Source organism: Gopherus evgoodei, chromosome 3 (genome assembly GCF_007399415.2).
Source record: "Gopherus evgoodei ecotype Sinaloan lineage chromosome 3, rGopEvg1_v1.p, whole genome shotgun sequence".
NCBI classification, from domain to species: domain Eukaryota; kingdom Metazoa; phylum Chordata; order Testudines; family Testudinidae; genus Gopherus; species Gopherus evgoodei.
Window position 1 is genome coordinate 64,778,403 of NC_044324.1, and position 22,658 is coordinate 64,801,060.

Genomic DNA, 22,658 nt, shown 5'->3' on the forward strand with positions numbered 1-22,658 from the left:
GTCACACTGTGTGAGACTAATAAGGACAGAGCTGCATCCTACTCTTTGGAGACTCACTCCAGCAACTCCTCAGCACTACAGCAGCTTTGTACAGACATTTACTGTGCTCCTGGAGGACTTAATAAGTAAAAATTAAAGGTAAGCGGCTCATCTTTGTAGTCAATGTGTACACATCACACACACTTACTATTGTATTTGTGTTCAGCTCACTTTATTGCAAATCAAGTTTATTTCTGATATTGACTATACCTTATATATAAATACCATACACTGTATGTTTATATACAGTGGTCACACTGGATAATGTACTATATTTATCTGCTCACCTTGGGTAAATAAGTTACTATAGTTATGTCTCTGTGTATGTGTGTATATATATATGTTTAAATTAAAACTAATCAAAATACTCCTAGTGCATGTACTATAGTTAACAAAATGATTAAATGCTGTTACAAATTGGCACAAGGCCAAAACGTATATTTGTTAAATACTTGTGGCTGTACATACAATATACATACAACATACAAAAGCAAACATATATTAGTCTGTAACGTTTTTCCTTATTGTGGGAGTCTGCTGGCCTAAATGCAGTAAACTGAAATGGTTTAGTGACAAGGGGATTTGGTAAAAGAAAGGACAGCCCCTTATTGGGAATTTGCAGGTGCACAGCCCCGAACCTACATGGGTATCAGGGGCTCTTGAGTTTTTCTGCGTTGAATCACATTGTTCCTGCATTTCACTGCCAGTTATACTTGTATTTGACTAGAGCTCAGCCATGCTATTGGGGCAGAGAGAGAAACTGATCTCCTTTCCCCAGACACGATCTTCCACCATGTCCCCTATTCCTACCTGGAGGCAGTAGGTCCCAGCCCCACCTGCCTGTTATTTTTGGTTAGTTTTCTGGTAAGTTTGACCGAGTTTTGCTGCAGCTTCGCTCCTGGCCCCAGCTGAGGCCGGTTTCTCAGGCGGTGCAATTTCCCAGCAGAAAAGCCAGTTAGGATAAATGCAGATCCGGGGGGGCCGCTCCCATAAGGCGCTGGGCATCAGCCCCAGCGACTGGCGGGACGCTCTGCTGGCGGGGTCCCAGGAAGGGCTCTGCATGGAGAGCCGCGGGGCTGGCTGGCCGTCGGTGAGTGCAGCGCTCACAGGCCTCAGGCTAGAGGCACCCCATGGGGGGTGGCGCTCACCCCTACCTCACGCGGCGCGCTCACCTCTCTGCCAGGGATGTGACCACGGGGGGCGCCCGGGCGGCGCGTGAACAGTCGCGTGGGGTGGGTCTTGCGCCCCCAGCTTTGCCGCCTTCTCCGCTGTGCGCTGGCAGCGGGCGCCGGGACTTACGGTTCCCAGATGCTTTGGCGCGTCTCCGCCAGGCTGGCTGCGCTGCAGTACGCGCCCGCCCGCCCGCTCCGGGGAGGGAGGGGTTGGGCTGGGGACAAAGGGCTTCGGACTACAGCGGTTGGGGATGGGGAGCTGGGGTTGTGACCCGGGAGTAGTGGTGACTGGGAGCTAACGCTTAGGGCTGGCTGCAGAGGTTGGAGCTAGGCTGGAGTTTGCAAGCCCAGCAGGGCAAAGACGGCAGGAGAGCAGCTGCTGCTAGGAGTCAAGACCCTACAGGCAGCGCCACTGGTATTGCTGCTGCTTCAGGCAAACTGACCAGCACCGTCTCAGGCCTTGCCCCCTCCCCGGGAGCGAGTGTTCTGGCTTTCCCACACTCCGGCAGCTTGGACGTGTTCATGTGCAGAGGAATTAAGGATCTGCATATTCCCCCCTTCTGCTGCCCAGTTATCTCAGTGCCTGTCAGTTGGCATCTGTGTGTATTATACTGTCTGTAAAACAAATAAAAATTCATTAGAGAAACTAAATTTCCAAGGCGAGTTGTGTTACAGTCTGGACTGTCATAACCCCAAATCAATTCTTGCTATTAAGTTCTGGCAGGTTGATTGTATAAGTGATTGATCATCTGCTGAAGTAATAAACTAGGGATGAATCAACATGCAGAGATACAGTAGGCATGGTGAGGGAGATAGGGCATTAGTAATTGGTAACAATTACTTAATTTGTAAGAGCTTTTCAGGATCTGAGAGCCATAGGGCTTTAAGCTTTAGTACATTGAAGTCTCCATGTAAAGCAGGTGCAAGGAACTTACACCGTGATATTCTTTTGACAGAAATTCATTTTATGTTACGGTCTGTACTGCTGACCGACAAAATAACCATGAAGATGAAAATAGTGCAACACAAAAATAATCATAAAGATACATTTCTGGAGCAGATACAGCAGCTGTATTTTTTCTTCAGTTCATCTTCATATTACAGGACAACATCATGCTTTCGCTAAGAAAAATCTGAATAATAATTTATTGTTGCTTTGTACTGTGCTTTGTTAAATCCATACTTTCCCGCTAGTTGTAATTGGTTTAGAAGAAGCCCAGTATTGTGTTTGGAAGACAAAGATATTTTGTTGGACAAGTTTCATTTTTTTTAATAAGATTTAAACTGCAAACTTCGGTCAGGCTGTCCTAGTCACTTGCATATTTTGCAAAGAAGAATATGGGCAAATGTATGACCATTTTGTTTTTAAATAGAAGACTATATAAAGCAATGATAAGTTTTCCTCATTTGATTTGATGACTACTTCAGCAGTTATTCTGCAGCACTGTGTCACCAGTTATAATATCTAAGATTAAAAAGCTAGAGGGGAGAAAAAGAACTAGTCATTCTAATGGATAATTTAGTGGCTTTTAAAATAATATCTGAGTTAGTATTGCTGTAAGTGAATTGCTCATGAAACTAAAAAGGTAGCAAGTACATTTATCACCCAATTCTAAATTCAGATTCTAAACTTTTTCAGAGCTTTAACAGAGCTAAATGATATACATTGTGTACAACCAATGACTTTCTCTTTTCTTTACAAATAAATTCTTCCTTGTGGGTTTTTTGTGGGGGAGAGGGGCTGGGAAAGGGAAAGTAAGAAGATATTGTTCCCATTGTGAGTATTTTTTGTTTCAGATCTGTGGTTATTTTTTCATGTGTCTGAGGGGACATGAAGCACTTTGGATTCTGCATAATTTGGCTTTGGATGGCAATTTTCTTCCTCTTTCCTGTTTCAACTTCTATGGCAGCCACTGACAAGACAGGTACTTCTCTCTCTCTCTCTCTCTCTCTCTCTCTCTTTTTTTTTTTTATAGCCATACAGACAAAAGGCTGAGGACAAGTCTCAGTATTGACACAGCTCAACAAATAAACAATGATGCTTAGAAAGTAAATGGACCATGTAAGTATATGAAGTTACGGAAGCTCAATCAGTTTTAACATCTCTTTGAAGTCCATATGGGATGTATCTAAAGGCTGTGTTTCTGTTTCCCATACACAAAGAGGAATATATTTTTGGAAGCAGTGTAGTCACTTGCAATGTAGTCCCCTGATATTTTCTGTTTTTAATATTATGTATCCAAAAAGAGTCCAGTCCTGGTCTTGAAAAATTTAGAACAGTTGTTAACATTTTGTTCAATTGATTCTGTGTTTTAATCTGAGGAAATCATTTATTAAGAGCCCCAAAGGCATGCCCAGCACCTCAGAGAGGTAGAAAAAGGCAGTTCCTTGCCCCTAAATAAACAGAGGAGAGGGAAAAGAGATATAAAATTCTAGCAAAATGGTCACAGTAAAGTTTGGTGCCTTACTTTTATGATCCTCCCCCGCCAGTCAGCTCCCTCTTGCTATCTGTCTCTTACTAGCTCTCTTCTCTAAAGCAACGTCTTTCTCCCCATCTCTTGTCCCATTTCTTCTTCTGTAGTGTCACTATAACCCACCATCTCTGAGAAATAAATCACTTGTATTCTTGTAAATGTGACCATCTAGTATGATGTTGCATCAAATAATGACTTGTCAGTTTCCTGGGGTTGGCCATTGACACTGCCTATATCTGAATTCCCTTCAGTGTGCCTAACATCGCTAACAAAAAAAGGCTTTTTATTTGTTTTTTTAAAAAGAAAGACAATTAGGACCTGATTTTCAGAGATGCCTACCCTCCAGAAAACCAGTTGAAGGCAATAGCACTTGTGAACGCTCATCGCTCCTGAAAATCAGGCTGTCATGGTACAATTCCCCACTCCGAACCTTAGCGTCCAAAAGATGGGGTACCAGCCTGAATTCCTCTAAGCTCAATTACCAGCTTAGAACCTGTAGCGCTGCCACCAACCAGGAATTCCAGTGCCTGGTACACTCAGGTCCCCACAAAACCTTGCCCAGGGACCCCCAAGACCCAGATCCTCTGGATCTTAACACAAGGAAAGTAAACCCTTTCCCTGACTGTTGCCTCTCCCAGGCTTCCCCTCCCTGGGTTACCCTGGAAGATCACTGTGTGATTCAAACTCCTTGAATCACAAAACAGAGAGGACAATTCACCTTCCTTCCTCCTTCTCTTTCCCCCTCCCAGACTCTTCCTGAGAGAAAGTAATCCTGGCACAGAGAGAAATCAGCCTCTCTCTCCCTCTTCCCTCCTTTCTCCCCACCAATTCCCTGGTGAATCCAGACCCAGTCCCCTGGGGTCTCACCAGAATAAAGAAAACAATTAGTTTCTTAAACAAGAAAAGCTTTTAATTAAAAGAGAGAAAAAAACAGTAAAAATTATCTTTGTAAATTTAAGACGGAATAGGTACAGGGTCTTTCAGCTATAGACACTGGGAATACCCTCCCAGCCTAAGTATACAAGTACAAATTAAAATCTTTTCAGCAAAATACCAATTTGAACTCCTTTCAGCCAAATACACATTTGAACTTCTTCCAACCAAATACACATTTGCAAATAAAGAAAACAACCATAAGCCTAACTCGCTTATTCTACCTAGTACTCACTAGTCTGAACTTATAAGAGCCTGTATTGGAGCGATTGGAGAGAAACCTGGTTGCATGTCTGATCCCTCTGAGCCCCCAGAGTGAACAACAACCAAAACTAACAGCACAGCACAAAAACTTCCCTCCCTCAAGATTTGAAAGTATCTTGTCCTCTAATTGGTCCTCTGGTCAGGTGACAGCCAGGCTTACTGAACTTGTTAACCCTTTACAGTCAAATAGATATAAAGTACTTCTGTGCTATTAACTTTTCTTATCTGTTTATGACACAGGCCCAAGGTGTTTAAGATTAGTACCTTGGACAATGGGACTCCAATCCTGATTAAGGCCTTTAAGTGCTATTGGAGTACAAATAATAAATAGTAGTGATAATTATGGCTGGGCGATGTACAAGTAGTACATTGTGGAGAATCTGAGTTTGGGTTCTAAACTCTCTTGAACTTTTAGAGCAGCAAAAGCTAAGAGCTCTCTAGGTATATTATTCTCAAACCCTGGGAGGTGGGAAGGTAGATCTCCTCTAATAACCCTGCAATAATCTCCTCTTGCCATTTGAAAGAGTGTGTTGGGGGCACATCCAGCTACCTTGTTTGGAGGGTTGAGGAAGGAACATTTTAAAAGGGCTGCAGAAGATGCTCAAATGATCAACATGAACATATGTACAACTTAAATAATTTGAAAACAAAATGGAGTGCAACTCTCTCTTGTCAGGTAAAAGGCTTTTCAGTTAAATATAAGCCAGTCATAGAAGACCATTTAGGCATGAGAGATGGCTCGGAGACATGAAAGGAGAGAAAAATATCCAAACTCTTTAAGCTTTTTCTTCTTTCATTTAATCCAAGTGACTCCCTTATTCTCTCCTCAAGGTCAGTTCATCCTGGATGGTCCTCTTGCTTTTGCTTCTTCCTCTCAAGAGCAGAGCAGCCCTTGCAGTGACAGACCTTGCAGTGACACTTCTTTATGGCTGTCCTGTTTCACCATTTTTGCTTGTGCCATTTGCCCCTACCCACCTCGCCACTCAAGCTATGCTGTACCAACAGAGTTTACTTCTGTACGAGTCCCATACTATGTTGTCTCAGGACCCTGACAACCCCTATAGTATAGTCTAATTGTGCTACAGTGTTTTGGGGAAAGCTTTGAAATGCAGAGAGAATTCCCACTTAAGTTTAATTATAAAGAAATACAGAAAATCAGTCATGCAGAAGAAAGGATAAAGCTACATGTGTGGATTAATATGATAAAGGGAGAGATTTATTTTCCATTTAGTATTCTGAGTGTGCCTTGGAAACTATTTCATTTCATTAGTTAATATTGTTGTAATTAAAGAAATGGCAGTGCTGAAAAGAGGAAATGTGAAAGAGTGTGACAGATTACTCTGGGCCTGTTTCGAGCAGTCTTCCTTAGGCCCTGTTGAATGTGTTGACATCTGTTTGATTCACAGCAATGATCCCTTTCAGTTTTTGTTTGTGCAGAACTTCTGGTGTATGAACCATTTACTGGAGGGAAGTGATTACTTCTAAAAATAAAATATAATTAATCTAAGGGAGAGGATAGGGTTACCACACTGAAGTTCATGAAGTTCCCCACGGTCATGTGTTAAACCTAACTTTTCTGTGGTATATTTTTCTCCTAATTGTTTTATTTTGTTTGTGGTTGATTTAACTAGTTTTTGATTATTGAGAGCACGTGTTTTCACAATATGGAACTGAGCTCTAGAAAGTTCTAATGTGATCATTTCTAAGTTTTGCTTGAATGTTAATAGTTCTGTCTCATTTTGATTATCTTGTCCAACTTTTTGCTATGAGTACCCTTTTTGTAACATGGGCTGCTAAGCTTTGTTGTCTGACTTGTGACAAATATGGCATATGAAAGATTCTGGGCCTCCCAACAATACTGGAAAAGACCTGTTGGATTTCCACTGCCTTTGACATGAAGTATGTTTATGAAAAATGTTGACTCACTCAAACCCCACTAATAATTTCAGGGGCGCATTCCAATGCAGTTTTTTAAGTCTGAAATGAAAAATACCTCATTATAGAAAACAATATATTAATATTAGATAAAAAGATGTTAATACTGTAGTGAATTGATTCCTACATTAGGCTTTCTGAATGTATAAACTGCCAGACTTGAACTTTTAGGCTGGGTCTATACTAGGAGAGCTAGGGGGTGTATTCTCCAGCTTGCGTACACATATAGGCATGAGTATAAACAGTAGTGTAGCCATGGTAGCATGGGCAATGGCAGCGATGGCATGGTTTAGCCATGCCAAGTACAAACCCAGCTGAAACTGGTGGGTACATACTCTTCACAGCTAAGCCATGCCACTGCCGGTGCTGCCACGGCCTGTGCTGTCATGGCTGTGCTACTCTTTGTACTCATGCTACTCTCATTAAGCTACTGCTAGTACATGTATGCAAGCTGGGGAATCACACCTACAGCTTGCAGTGTAGATGTAGCCTTATAAATTACTGGGAGTTGAAGTTTGTACTGCATGTCATTAAAAAGTTAATCTTAGACTTGCATTAAAGCTTTATCTATGCTTTTATCTATGCTTCACGTGTGAGAATATATACATGTAGTATATAGATTTTTTTTTGTAGAGTTGAAAGAATTTTATTGATTTACAAGACTAAACTCAATTAGTAGAACTCAAGAATTTCTATCATTTAAGTTCTATACCCATTCTGTAGATGGATAGCCTTATGAAGTACATTACATTTTCAGTGTTCTTTTCACGTAGCTTTGCCATTACCATTTACTTTTAATGGAAATCATGGAGTTAAAACTAGACACAAAGCAATGCTCCACTTGGTTACTTTTAGTCTGGTATAATGTAACTGAGTAGTGAATCAGGCCATAGTTTTTATGTCCTTGCTGAATGTTAAGAATTCTCTTGTTTTCCTAATTGTTGTCTTTATATAGTCCCCTTGGCTAATTTAGTTTTCTAAACGGTCTAGTTTGACCCATGACAAAAGTGGTGTCTATACAAGTGTCAGGGTTGTCAGCAATAGTTAAAAATCATGCTGGACCTTTCTCCTTGCTATAAAACATAGCTGTAAAACAGACATTATATGAGTCTATAAAACTGAGGGCTGTCAGCTCCTTATATGAAAAAGAATATGTAGGGGAAGCTGTTGCTCTTAACATTCTAATCTCTTGGCACAGCTATCTAGGAAAATGTACCACTGAGGTGATGGGGTCATTTTTAGCACAAACTAGAAGAAGAATTGCACTAGTTCTTTCATTTTTTGTGGGTATACAGAATACAACCAGCAAAGTAGCATTTATGTGGCCTTAGTATACTATGTTTCCTGCCATGACTGTTATGCCTTTAATAAAAATACACCCACAGTGTGTTACATGGTCTTAGGCATCTCAGGAATAACTTCAGTCAGCAGGTTAGCAGAGAAATTAGGGCATGATTCTTCACTTGGACTTAGTGGAGAGGGGCCAGAAGGAGCCAGGTGCAACTCTCTGATCCTTCACCCTAGTGTAAGTTAAAGTTGCTGGACAGGAGTTATGCTGCTGTCAATTCACAGTAACTCCCTTCACTGCCACAGAGTTGTTATAGATCTATATTGGTGTAAATGAGAGCAGAATCAGGCCTGTACATTTTATATCTGTCGATTCAGGGATAAAAATTATCTAATGCGAACATGCCTCTCTGTTCTAGAGTATATATTTCCACCAGAGTATTAAAAGTACAATAAGTACATGATAACAGAGAACTCAATGCACAATAAATACAACTGAGAATGGGCTTGTATTGCCAACTAGGAGTCTGATGAAAGATTACATATAAACTACTAAGATGGCAGCACAAAGACTCTTACAATTCTGCATATTCTCCTGGGCAAAATTGCCTCTAATGTGAATTTTATTCTTGTTCTTTTGTAGGAACAGTAGAAATAAATATAGTATTTATTTCTTCTTACATATCTATTGATATATTTGAAACAAATCTGCCCATAAATGACCTTGCTTTCTAATTGTGGGCTGCAGTTTAGACAAATGAAACAAGGTGTTTGACAGAATCTGATGCATATTGCTGCCTTCACCCAATCTGTGTTTAATGAAACCAATGTCATCATTATTTCAGAAATGTTTAATCATTTTGTGAGGTAATAATTTTTAATCATAATTATATCTTCCAGCTATAAATTTACAGGTTACTTGTACTTAACCACTTAAGTTAATTTTAAAGATGTGATACTGTTATACACCGATTTGAATTCAAGATTTTTGGAGAAGAATGTATTTTCTGTATTATTACAGAGTCAGTGTTGTATTGCAGGCATTTTACAATTACAACTGTAACCATTTTCTGGGTCAACTTTCAGTCTAACATATTTGGAAATCCTTTAAATATAGACTATTTCTAGGATAGTGGTAGTTCATTCCTCCTCTCTTATCACTGAACGGACACATTGGAAAGCCCCTTGTCCTCCATTGCTGAAACTTCAGGCTTATTTTGGCAATCTTTTCTGGGCACTTCTTCAACTCAAGACAGGATTGCATGCCTACAGAATATCTGGACCAAATCCTGCTTTCTTTCCCTCCAGTAGTCCCAATAGACTTCAGTGGGATTATTTTCATGAGTTTTGTAAAAAGATAGAGCTCTGTTTTAACATTTACAGAATTGACCTTAGTCTTCATCCACTTCTTGAAAAAGTATATGCGTGTCTTTACTGAAGCATAAAGCTGCTGCAACATGATGAAATGTTGGGTTAAGATTCACTGATATTAGATTTTAAGGTTTTGGAAATGTAGGAGCCCATATATAGGTCCTCATACTTAAATACTACTTATTAGAGACAAGCTAGTAAAAAGGATTATTACGATACTTAAAACTTAAACATTTAATATACTTCCTTAAATTGTTAAAACTAATTACCCTATTTTATTGTGATCTTGGCTGTTAAATGTAACCAGTCTGTTAGATTTAGCCTCTGCATGTGTACTGTATTGCAAACATTAGAATACTGTGCATGTTTACTAGAAACAAATACATCAATGCATAGTTAAAACAATCCCTAATGCAAAACTGCTTAATTTGTAACAGTCTTTTAAAGAGATACGCAATGAGATATTCATTGTTTATATAATATGACAATATCCTTATTAATCCACATTTTGAGATTATTTTCTACACTGCACATATTTAACTATTGCTAAGGTAATCCGTCATATACTTAAAACTTTTATTGTTGTATCTGTAAAATATGTTTTTTTCAAAGTTTACTGTACACACAAACTCCCCTCACCCCTGCCAATCATATGGCATCATGTTTTATGGTATTCTTGATTGGGAGAAAAGAGTTGTAAGAATGTAATATTATTTCCCATAGTGGTTGAATAGTTAATATGTGCTTGCTTTAATCACAAAGGATTGAATTAAAACATGATTACATCTTATCTGTTTATAATTATACTATTATACTTCATACACTAAAATGTAATTACTGTTGTCTTAGTATAGTAGTTTGGTTTATTTCATAATTCTAAATATAAAGAAACAAGAAGGAATATTAGTAGTAATCTAATTACATTGAAAATTGAACTCTGTTCATGTTGCCTTGCAATTCACTGCCATGATAATAAATAGTTTTATGTCTGATGCATTTTTTTATTTGATAATGTTTGATGAGAGCTGTTATATTGTATTCTTTTGTAGTTACAGTGTGTCCTATAATGAGACCAGATGGACATCAACTTAGACATATCTATAAAGAAAATCTTGATGTTTCAGGTAAGTGATTTCTTTAACACAAGATAGAGCATCTAAAATTTACAAATCTTGGGTGAAATTCTGGTCCCACTGAAGCTGGCTCTAACTGTATAGAGACGATAAAGTTTTTAAATTAAAACTGTCTTTAATATTAGAAAAATTGTTTTTTATTAAAATTAAAATAAATTTATGTAATTTTCTGGCTTAAGTTCTATACATACAAGTTTTCTTTTAATTTTTGCTTGTAAAATTAGTCTTGATTTAACATTCGCTTCTCACACTGTAGATCTGCAGCATAGTTATTCTCATTAGTTCAGATGGTAAAAGAAAACAGTCAGTGCATTCCTCAGAGGTTGAAAAGTCAAGAGCTGAGGGAATTTCACACTCATATCCCTTCCTATGAGAAAATGCAAACTGGAAATTTCTGTGACCTAAAGAATTGGGATTTGAAATAGCCTGTCAGTCTATAGACTAGAAAAGCACCAAGCATGCTAAAAATCAATACTTTCCCCAGGTTTTAAAATTGCATTAAACAAAGAATAGACTAAATTAGTATATCACATTTCACAGGTTTTGATCTAGCAGAAAGCTTTTCTCTGAGACAGGCATCTTGTGGAGGTGAAAAAACCTGTTTTAAACTGGGAAGCACACCTCTTATCAGAGACACTCGGTAAGTAAAACAATACTTTATCCCTAAATATCTTTAACATGATCCAAGCTAAATACTAGGTACAGACTGATATATTAAGCAGTTTTATCAGATAATGCCACATAAAGATGTATATTAGGGCTGTCAGTTATCACAGTTAACTCACGCGATTAACTAAAAAAAATGAATTGTGATTAATAAAATAACGGTGATTAATCAGTTTTAATCACATTGTTAAACAATAGAATACCAATTGAAATATATTAAATATTTTTGGATGTTTTTCTACATTTTTAAATATATTGATTCCAATTACAACACAGAATACAAAGTGTACACTGCTCACTGTATATTGTTTTTATTACAAAAATTTGCACTGTAAAAATGATAAACAAAAGAAATAGTATTTTTCAATTCACCTCATACAAATACTGTAGTGTAATTTCTTTATCATGAAAGTGCAACTTACAAATACAGATTTTTTTTTGTTACATAACTGCACTCAAAAACCAAACAATGCAAATATTTAGAGCCTACAAGTCTACTTGGTTCTACTTCTCATTCAGCCAATCGCTAAGACAAACAAGTTTGTTTATATTTAAGGGAGATCATGATGTCCACTTCTTATTTACAATATCACCAGAAAGTGAGAACAGGCATTTACATAGGACTTTTGTAGCCATCATTGTAAGGTATTTACTTCCCAGATATGCTAAACAGTCATATGCCCCTTCATGCTTCAGCAACCATTTCAGAGGACATCCTTCATGCTGATGACACTGGTTTAAAAAAAAAAAAAAAAAAGCATTATCTCCCTCTCTATTTTGCCTGCATTTTGTCATATATTTTGTGTTATGGTAGTTTTGGATGATAACTCAGCACGTTCATTTTAAGAAAACTTTTGCTGCAGATTTGACAAAACACAAAGATGGTACCGATGTGGATTTCTAAAGATAGCTACAGCACTTGACCCAAGGTTTAAGAATCTGAAGTGCCTTCCAAAATCTGAGAAGGATAAGTGGTGCATGCTTTCAGAAGTCGTAAAAGAGCAGTACTCAGATGTGGAAACTACAGAACCTGAACCACCAAAAATAAAAGAAACCTTCTGCTGGTGGCATCTGACTCAGATGATGAAAATGAACATGTATCAGTCCACGCTGTTTTGGATTGTTATCGAGCAGAACCCGTCATCAGTATAGACACATGACTTCTGGAATGATGGTTGAAGCGTGAAGGGACGTATGAATCTTTAGCACATCTGGCATGTAAATACCTTGCCATGCCAGCTACAATAGTGCTATGAGATGGCCTGTTCTCATTTTCTGATGACATTGTGAACAAGAAGCAGGCAGCATTGTCTCCTGTGAATGTAAACTTGTTTGAACGATTGGCTGAACAGAAATAGGATTGAGTGGATTTGTAGACTGTAGTTTTACGTTGTTGTTTTATTTTCGAATGCAGGTTTCTTTGTAAATAATTCTACATTTGTAAGTTCAACTTTCATGATAAAGAGACTGCACTACAGTACTTAAATTAGGTGAACTGAAAAAACTATTTTTTACAGTGCAAATATTTGTAATAAAATAAATATAAAGTGAGCACTGTACACTGTATTCTGTATTATAATTGAAATCCATATATTTGAAAATGTAGAAAACATCCAAAATATTTAAATAAATGGTACTCTATTATTGTTTAACAGTGCGATTAATTGCTTGACAGCCCTAATATATATGTTAGTCTTTAGGTGTTTTCATTTGTAACAATCTTTCCATCCAGAAACCATAGTTATTCAAGTTTTACCTCATCTGGAGTGCAGAGATACACAGATGAAAATTTAACTGAATGTATGCTACTCCTTAATATGCCGTAGTCTTGATATTGAAGTTAATCCTCTTTGTGTGTATGAAGAAGTTTCATTATAATCATCCTGATCCAATGCCCATTGAAATTAATGGGAGTCTTTCCACTGACTTCTGTGGGTGTTGGGTCTGGCCCTATACAGATTAAAATTAGTCTGAGTTGCAAATAAAATACTGATTCTGCAGTCTTTCCTTAGACAAAATTCTCCTTGAATTCATACCTGTTTCTTTCCTCATTTTTCTTAGTTTATCCTCCTTCCTTCTGCTTTTTTTTCTTAATGTTCTTTTTGGACTCTTCTTGGTCTGACTCTTTCTTCACACTTCTCTTTTTTTTTCTTTCTTTCTTTTCTGTCTGTCCTTTCCAGGGGTTGAATTTATTTGTATGTGAGTTTCTTATCTACCTCCAGCTGCTCCCAGTTTCTTCTTCTACTGGATTCATTTCCTGCTTCTTGTACTCTATTCTTATCACAGCACATGCTTCAAAGAGTGAATTATAGATTTTTCACTTTGCTGGCAATTCCAAACAATAACAAACTCTTTCATTTCTGGTTAAACAGAACACAACATTTTTTGGCAAATCAAAAAGCTGAAAATATTGGTGTGGAGTTGAAAAGAAAGTTGCATTTTGACCTAACCTGAAATTTTTCATTTAGGTTTTAGGCACTTTTACAAAAGGGACTAGATTGATAAGATGCCAGCTGGGAGTAGAGGAACAGGATATATAACCTTTAGCCTAGTGAATAGGATACCTTTATGGGGTGTAGGAGACCCAGGTTCAATTCCCCCTCTGCCTGATGAGGAGAAATGATTTGAACTTGGTTCTACCACATAGTAGGAGAGTGTCCTAACCATTGGGCTATAGTGTAGTCTGATGTCTCTCTTCTGTTGAAGCTTTTGCATTGTGAATAATTAATTAAATAATATCTGGAACAGGGACATGAACTTGGGTCTCCTACATCCTAGGTGAATTGTCATTCTTGCTCTCTGTGGCTTGATTATGACTATTTATTGTCCTTCACAGTGGCAATTCATAGTCATTCATAATGAGGATGAATAGTCATTAGGCGAGAGAGAGAGAGGAAAAAAATATATATGAGAATGAGTCTATAGCTTCCTCTCCCTCTGCCCCTCCACCTCCTGGCATTTGCTTTTGTAAAAATGCCCAAATTAAAATAAATTTCAGATCAGGTTCAAACAAATATTTTATTTCAATATTATTGAAACACTTTGATTTTTTTTTGTTCTGTCTTAATTATTCAGCTAACTTGACCCAATTTATTAATAGTTTCAGGTTGGCAGAATAAACTATTTGCCAAAAACGTAATCCAGCTCATTTTATATACTAATTATTCTGAACATCAGCAGAATAACATCTTTCTTGGCTATTGAACCATCCTATAGAACTCTATAGCAGAGATATGATCATCACATTCTATAAGTTGATTTTAAATAAACCTGCAGAATTACGTTCTATTCAGTTCCATAGAACCTTTCCATAAGGATGGTGATAGTGTTTGTTAGTGATTTCAGCAGAAGTTCTTCTCCCACTCCTAAGGTGCCTGACCAGTGCTCTCCATGCTGCTTCTGTCCCCAGCTGCTCTTTATGCCTTCCTTACAGCTCGTTCTGCTGCACTTAGTGAGGGAGCAGCCAGAGCCAGGAGCAGTGAAAATGAGGGAAGCAGGGTGATAGCTACTGGTTGATGGTCAGCAGTTCTAAACAGCAGGTCCTAGTATTTGGAGGCAAAATTGCGGAAGAATCTAGCAGAGTTATATTCTTCCTTGCCTCCTTTCAGTTTGCTGTTCAGGGAACAGCTCATTTCAGCCTCTGGGACGAAGATGGGAAGCCCAGCTATGTCTCCCCCGCCCACCCCTTCTCTGCCTTCAACTCTGTTTTAGGCCACGGATAATGAATTCAAGTGAAGGGTGAGCCCAGACATGAGAGAGGATGGCTATGCAGGCCTGCACTGCTTTTAGCTTTGTACATTTTAAAAGGAAAGTAGGCTTTTCTGTCCAATCCACCTGTCCATTGTATCCAGAACAACAAATGTGCAATTTAGCCAGATGTGACTGCTGGAATCATTAGCAGTGAAATACTTAACAATTTAATATAATTAGGCTGGACAGTTATATCAAGTGGGCTCCTCCTGGTATGCGGGCTGGGAGTTTGAAGTCTATGGTTTAATGTAAATTGTTATTACTTAGGGGAATCGACTTTTCTGTTGATTATTACCTCCATTTTGTAGCAAAATGCAAAACACTTAATACAATTTACTTTTTCTACAGTTTGTTAAATGTATAATATTTCTCAGGTTTTCTGCTAAAACAATTTCTGTTTGAAGCCTTTCAGTACTTTCAAATATTTTTTCTGAACACTTTGAGCTGCTTTTAAAAAGAGAAATTTCATAATTAATTTGAAAGGATGCCGGACAGTAAGGAGAGTAAAGTCACTATAATTTGATAAGTTAGAATTATACAGAAGCTGGTCAGGACTCAGATACCTGCCACCAGAAAATACTTTATCTCAGTTGCCCAGCCACAGTATCTCTAATACATTCTCTTTCATTAAATTGCCTTCTTTTACATTGTGTCACATTATGTAGTTCCAGACATCTCGGTTTAATCGTGTAAACATTGACTTACATATTCATACCCATCTGATAGGATATGTAAACTAGATCTGGTATGCTGTGAGTAGCAGAAACACCGGTACCCATACTACAGGAACTGGAAGGTATCTGATTAGCTGACTAGCAAATGTCAAGATCTCCACTTACATTTGACTCATTCAGCTACAGTGTAGGTAATAAGCTATGCTTTGCCTCTGTTCTTGCATCATGTCATTTGGGTTTTTTCAATGGCTGGAATAATGCTGCAGCTATTTATACGTTTGTAAATAAGTTGCTGTCAGGGAGTTTACTATTCCACACTAGGGCGCCTCCTTGTGGCTCATCTGGGGATTAACTGTCAACAGGTCTAATTCCCCCTTCTTCAGTTGCTTACTCCATGGTTGGTGTCTCTCTCTCTGGACTCGGGTTACCCCCTCTTCATGAATTGGCTCTCCAGCCAGGTCACTATATTCCTCCCCTTCCAGTAACAAAGACCCAGTGACCATAGTCTATTTAAACTCTCAGCAGTCTTCCAAGCCACTTCCCAGTCTGTGCCACTTTCCCAGTGGTTAGCAGGGTAACCCAAGCCTGCCCACTACTCTGGGTTCCAACCCAGGGACTCTATGCCCAGCAACTATGGTTTGCTCAACCTCAGACCTTGTTGCTGTGTCCCTGGGTTGTTTCCTACCTTTTTCTTCCCTATCTTCTTGCCCACCTCTGGGTTAGTAGTGGAGCTTCCTCCTGTCCTTCTCCCTTTTTTTTTGTTTGCCAGAGTCTGTAGTCCAAGGCAGGATCTCAGGGACTATTCTCACCCTGGAACTCTTCCTTATAGCTAACCAAGTCCCCTCTTATCTAGGGGGTGACTGCAGAGCTACTCGTTGCTGCCTCTCTTACCACTAACTTCCTCTTTATAGGCCTACCCCAGCTCCTCCCACAGCTCATTATACTGAATTTGGGGTATTTTCTGTACCAGTATCTGTTATGTTCAAGACATTTGAAAGGGTAAAGGTTGTCACCGGTGACAGGAGGCTACTGTGCACAGCTTATGTTTTATAGTGCATATAAAGAATAACAATTTGATTATATTTATGCAAGTCCTTTGTTAATGGTTACTAGGAGTAGATGGTAAAGTTTTAAATTAAAATACTATAAGCCAAATGCTGCAGTCCTTACCTGGATATTATGTTAATTGGGAGTTGTTCCTGAGTAAGACATATGGGATTTGGCCTCTAGACACTAAACAAAATGCACAGTATGGGACAATCTGATTCTACAATCATAATAATCTTATAAAATATATTGTTTCATTCTGTTTTAATAAATATAAATGACGGAGAAATATTTCAGTAGGTACGGTTTAATGAGATTGTAAAGGAAGTGAACAAGCTAGTTAGTTTGCTAGTATGAGAGGATGAGAGAGGAGCTGAAATACTATGTGTGAAGGTAAATCTCCAGACACAGGAAAAAGTAGTCACCAAGTTTTTGATACTTTTTGCCTCAAAAGTCTTCAGAGTATTATTGGCTATTCAGGAGTTTCAGATGCATGGTTGGGAAGCTGAGACAGCATATAAATGGCCACACTACAGTTTGTCCCTTGAAATGCAACATTTGGATATTTCAAAATTCTTTAACACTCTTTAGTATAGGAAATTACTTGCAGGAGCTCAGATACCATAAGGTGGTAAATGGAGTATTATTTACTACTTAAAGTGATCAATGTACCTGAAATTGTATCCTAGGTATTAGGTTCATTGTCAGCTTCCTGTGTCTAGGACCATATTCCTTGCATCAATGCAAATTCAGATGCAAAGCTTGCCAGTTAGCACTGTCTCTGGCATTCCCTCCCTTTTATGGAAGATTATTGAGATGGTGTAGCAGGAAACTTTTTGAATTTGATAATCTTGGATTTCCTCACTGCCTTTCTGTCTGTCTTAGATAGGGTATAATATTAAATGCTTTAGTTGATGATCTCCAAGCACTGGACAAAAGCCAGGTGACCAAGTATAACTCTCTTTTTTAAGATCTGTCATCAGTTTTTTGTAGGGTTTGGCAATGAGAGGTTTATTGACTGAACTGCAGCCCCACAATTGTCCTAAGGTGGACAGTGTCAGACTGGTTTGAGGGTTTTTCCTTTACGAAGATACTTCGGTTGTCCAAACCATTCTCTGTTCCCTTCCTTTGGGATTTCTTGTCAGGGTGAGCTGCATGGGGTATTTTGTACCATTCCCTGGCAAAGTGTATGTAAAGACACTGGGAAAGGAAGCACATATTACTTAGGCTGAGTTGCTACCAGTATGTTGTCTGTTTCTTTTTTTCATCAAACTTGAATGATGCTCTGTTTCTCTGCATTTCCATTGCCTGGCCTAGATTGAGGTTACATTAGAGTGGGCATGAGACTCCAGACAAGAGAAAGGATTCTTCTAATGGGTTGTTGAAAGGCTCTGAAAAGTACATAAGAACAGTCATACTGGGTCAGACCAAAGTCCATCTAGCCTTGTATCCGATCTTCTGACACCATCCAATGCCAGGTGCCCCAGATGGAATGAACAGATCATGTAATCATCGAGTGATCCATCCCCTGTTGCCCATTTCCTAGCTTCTGACAAAAAGAGGCTAGGATACCATCCTTGCCCATCCTGGCTAATAGCCATTGATGGACCTATCCTCCATTAACGTATCTAGTTCTTTTTTGAACACTGTTATAGTCTTAGGCCTTCACAACATCTCTGGCAAGGAGTTCCACAGGTTGACTGTGTGTTGTGTGACAAAATACTTCCTTTTGTTTGTTTTAAACCTGCTGCCTATTAATTTCATTTGGTGACCCCTAGTTCTTGTGTTAGGAGAAGGAGTAAATAACACTTCTTTATTTACTTTCTCCAGCAGGAGTGGTTTACTGTTTGCCATTACTGAGGAAGTTTTCTGTTTTAATAGAAGCCTGAAATTTGGGAGAGCAATTGTGGCTCCTGATGGCACTTAGAAATATTGATCTAAATGGTATAGGTGACAAATTGTTTTCTCCTCTGTTTCTAGTAAAACATTTTGCAACCATTTATACTCAGAACTGGCCCTTGCCAGAGTGATTCCTACCCTTCTTAATTCTAGGCTGGACTACTGTCATGTACTATGTGGAAATATTGTTAGCTCTTTTTATGTTACTAATATTCAGAGTCTTTTGGTTGCTTGTTAGGAGGAAAATTGATAATTGGTATTTAATGGAATGTCCTTCCCCCTCCCCAAGAATGTATGCAGTCATGATTCCCAGAACACAGCAGGATGAAAACAACAGTTGCTCACAGTTCCAAGCCTCTTTCCAGTCAGCACTCTGCCCCCAAAATCCCCCTCTCATGGGATCATGCTGAGCAACTTCTTCTCTTAGTGTCTGTTGTCTGTCTGAGCAGAAGTATACTCCGCGCACACACACACCCCTCCACCAAAACAATACCCAACCCACTCTGTCTGCTTTCAGGCCCCTCTGACCACCTACCTCAGCTTCTGATCATCCTTGCATGTGGCTTGTGGTTTGGATGGTGGCTCCCATTGTTTCAGCTCTTTGGAAGTGACAGCTGTAATGGAAAGTGGCTGTCTATCTACTTGATAATGGCAGTTACAGATAACATATTTATTTATTTTCTGCTTTTAGGTGTTTTTGGTTTATTAAAGCTTGTATGACTTGGGTCCTGGTTATCTGAGAAACTGCTTTTCTCCCCATATACCATGGATTCATTTAGCATCAGCTGAGGTGCTAGAGCTAATAGTCTTCAGATTGAAATGTCTGGTCTTCTGGTTGCTGGTTATTTTCAGGGGAAGGCCCTTAACTCTGGAATTCTTAGCTGAACCAAGAGTGAGACTTTAGTGCAATACCCAGGTTTTTGCCTCAGAGTAGGCAGGAAGATGGGTTGGAGTTTAGTTCCTTTCCTTTTCTGCTTCTGGTGGAAAGTCTTACAATTGTACATTTTTGTACATAATAACAAATTTGATCATTGCTTGCATTTCATGAATAAATAAATAAAATACAATGCTTGCCATTAAATATTAACTTGGGCCTGTAGATACTACCAGATACTAGTAATTGCCAGGGATCCTAGAAATCCGTTTGCCATGGAAAACGTGGAATTTGCATTTGTACAGAGAATCTTTTGTTTTTACATTTTGTGAAAAAATAAAAACATACAATGGAACTCCGATTATCTGATCTACTTGGGACTGGAGAATAGGCGTAGCTCGGGCTGTCAACTTAAAAACTGTAAATGTAGCAATAAAACATTGTATTCAACTGATACCTATATATATATTGTGGCTAGGGAAACTAAAGTTCAGTGTTTCATTTTATTGCGGAAAAATACAGATTTTTATGTTTCTTATCAGAGAATTTTGTTTGTTTTTATCATGGAAAACTAGGATCCCTGGTCATTCTCCATTTTCAGCAAAGGAAAAACTGTGGCATCTCTGGACTAGTGTGGTAACTGTGGGTAAATGCTACCTTTAAAAATAAACACTATAAATGTCTATTTTTCTGCATGTTTGTAATATTACTGTTCTTTGTATTTTACATGACCTAATGGCACATTTAAATGAAGAATAAAGTGATGCAAAAGCAAAACCACCTGTTCTTAAAACCATACATCTTTGGTAATGGATTTGAGTGCAGGTTTGGGGCCTAAGTTACTAAGGCCTTGTCTACATTACTGGGGTTTGACACGGGGCGATGGATGCATTGGGGTATCCCTCTCCATCGACTCCTGTACTCCACCTAGGGCCAGCCCAGCATTTTTGCCGCTCTACAAGAAAAAAAAAAATCCGTGATCGGCAGCAGCTCTACTACCGCTCATTATTTGGCCAGCAGGTCTTCCCTCTGAGAAGGACTGAGAGACCCGCCGCTGAATTGCTGCCGAAGAGCTGTATGTGCTGCCCCTTTCCGTTGGCTGCCCCAAGCACCCTGCTTGCTGCGCTGGTGCCTGGAGCTGGCCCTAACTCCACTGAATGAGAAGAGCAAGGGAATTGACAGGAGAGTGTCTCCAGTCAACATTGTGTAGTGTGGACTCTACAGTATAGATCTAAGTACGTCAACTTCAGCTACATTATTAACGTAGATTGAACTTGCATAACTTAGATTGATCTCCCCCGTAATGTAGACAAGGCCTAAGACTATTGAATAAGTAATTCTGTGATTCAACATTGCCACCTGTCATGGAAAATAAACTGGAAAAAACAAAAATAGTGAAGCCTGTGCGTGTAGTAGTACCTGCATCAAAATGACTATATGAAACTGAATGGAAAAGCTATGTTAAAAGATTACTACTGTAGCTGGAGATGTCAAGATTCCTTGTTGGTATCATACCATCTCCTGAAGAAAATGTGGGTCTGGGAACATAATTTTTTAAGGGTCTGTTCTGCATGCCTCATATTATGAATAAGGCTTAAGACCGATATAGACAACAAACAAAGCACAAAAGATTGAGTGAAGATGTAGGAAAGGCCGCCTTTACCCCCTCATGAGCCTAGCCATTCAGTGAATGGGAGTTAACACTGATATGTTTCTGTTGTCTTTGGTTTCAAGAAATCTTTTTGCCAGCCAAGTTTATCTGGAAAAACTAGCACTAGTAGCATTACATTTTACAAATGTACCTACTCTAGATTGACACTTTTGTTATATTAGTTAAAAAATGGCAGTATTAACACAGTTTGATTCTGCCATATGCAGTTATGCAATATCTCAGATGTCTTCTCTCAAGGACTCTTGAGAACGCATTTTCACCTTTCAGTCCCAGCACTGATTGGAATAATGGCACTTTAATATTAATCTTTATGGATTTATTACTGCTAAACAAGGCTCTTGTGTAGTTATCAAGGTTTCGAGATTGAGCATAAGAAATTTTCCTGGACCCTTCTGACTGTGGTCTTCATTAAAGATGGGTGCACAATCGGTCATGGTTCTATGAGTTTCTTGTTACTTTCACTTTGCTGGTTGGAACCTCCACTTACAAGGGTCTTAGGAGGCACCTTATGTTAGAGGATTTTTATGCAAGCATGGGTCCAGGAGTCTCACTCTGAAGGTGTGTGTAGTGGAGGATGAACCGAGAGACCCAGGTTTCAGGCATAATTCCTGAGATCAGTGGGTTTGTGCATTGGACCTCTACCTTTTCTGTGAGGATGTCCCTTCTGCCCAAAAAGAGAATGAAGAACAAACACTGTGAGTCAAACATAGACTTCAGTGAAGTTGCATGGGTACAACTGGCAGCACATCTTGGCCCTATGTTGTGTTTGGAGGAATTAGGGATTACATGATTGAAAGGTAATTTACGCAGTTTTTCCGAGTGGTTCAATGGAATATATATTTCTCATGGACATAGGGTGAGAAATGTATGATCTCTTCAGCTGAAGAAGCAGTGACCTGTGCTTGCAACAGGAATTCACCAGCAGGATGAAAAAACATAAGAAATCAGGTTTTATTGTGTGACTTCTGTGATTTAGCAGGTCTATAAAGGCTAACCTATACAAGAAAAGCTTTGCTGGTGTATCTATACTGTGTGAGAGACCCAGGCCAATTGGGTACAGCAGAATGGTGGAGGGCAGATATGCTGACTGCTGGATTAGTGGCTTTCTGTTCCCTGGCTGACCAGAGCAGGGGCTGCTCCAGGCTAATGTGACCACCTGACTCTAATTAAGGCCCTACTGGTACTATAAAAAGGGCTCACTCTGGTCAGGAGAGGAGAGCCAGGGAGCCAGAGGAGAGGAAGTGCGGCTGAAGGGCTGGTTACTGAAGTCACCCTCAGACCATCGTTAAGGGAACCCTAAGGTAAGGGTGAAGAAGGGAGAAGCAGGAGAGCTGTGGGGAAGTGGCCCAGGGAAATGTAGCAATTCTGGCAGTGAAAGGTTGGCTGCCAACAGCTGCTACCATTAGGATCCCTGGGCTGGAACCTGGAGTAGAGGGCTGGCCCGGGTTCCCCCCAACCCACCACAACA

At 39.1% G+C, this 22,658-nt stretch overlaps 2 protein-coding genes and 1 long non-coding RNA gene across 8 annotated transcripts in view; 2 read left to right on the forward strand and 1 right to left on the reverse strand.

Moving 5' to 3' along the window:
- Window positions 1-1,298, reverse strand: part of LOC115648305 — a 34,677-nt gene extending 33,379 nt beyond the window's left edge. The window contains exon 1 of the long non-coding RNA XR_003999516.1: window positions 1,212-1,298. This is a non-coding gene — a long non-coding RNA (uncharacterized LOC115648305). The remainder of the gene's footprint in view (window positions 1-1,211) is intronic.
- Window positions 31-21,126, forward strand: LOC115648302 (collagen alpha-1(XIX) chain-like). 6 transcript variants are annotated; one of them, XM_030555686.1, is made up of 5 exons: window positions 31-138; window positions 3,009-3,136; window positions 10,531-10,599; window positions 11,149-11,248; window positions 20,094-21,126. In XM_030555686.1, exons 2-5 carry the CDS (start codon window positions 3,043-3,045, stop codon window positions 20,179-20,181), a joined length of 351 nt encoding a protein of 116 aa, XP_030411546.1. In that variant the 5' UTR covers window positions 31-138; window positions 3,009-3,042; the 3' UTR covers window positions 20,182-21,126. The 6 variants fall into 6 exon arrangements, with proteins under 6 accessions (XP_030411546.1, XP_030411541.1, XP_030411543.1 ...); XM_030555681.1 differs by having other exon boundaries at window positions 36-138; window positions 10,525-10,599; XM_030555683.1 differs by lacking the exon at window positions 31-138 and adding an exon at window positions 669-903 and having other exon boundaries at window positions 10,525-10,599.
- Window positions 21,127-21,916: 790 nt separating this feature from the next.
- COL19A1 (collagen type XIX alpha 1 chain) overlaps window positions 21,917-22,658 on the forward strand; it is a 237,489-nt gene continuing 236,747 nt past the window's right edge. The window contains exon 1 of the mRNA XM_030558321.1: window positions 21,917-21,987. Within this exon, the coding sequence (XP_030414181.1) occupies window positions 21,917-21,987 (71 nt within the window). The remainder of the gene's footprint in view (window positions 21,988-22,658) is intronic.

What these genes read in the sequence shown, in the direction of transcription:
- LOC115648302 (XM_030555681.1), top strand. Translation starts at nt 3,043, where the DNA reads ATGAAGCACTTTGGATTCTGCATAATTTGGCTTTGGATGGCAATTTTC. An exon ending in GGCAGCCACTGACAAGACAG is followed by an intron (nt 3,137 to 10,524) that starts GTACTTCTCTCT and finishes ATTCTTTTGTAG; the next exon opens with TTACAGTGTGTCCTATAATG. An exon ending in AGAAAATCTTGATGTTTCAG is followed by an intron (nt 10,600 to 11,148) that starts GTAAGTGATTTC and finishes CACATTTCACAG; the next exon opens with GTTTTGATCTAGCAGAAAGC.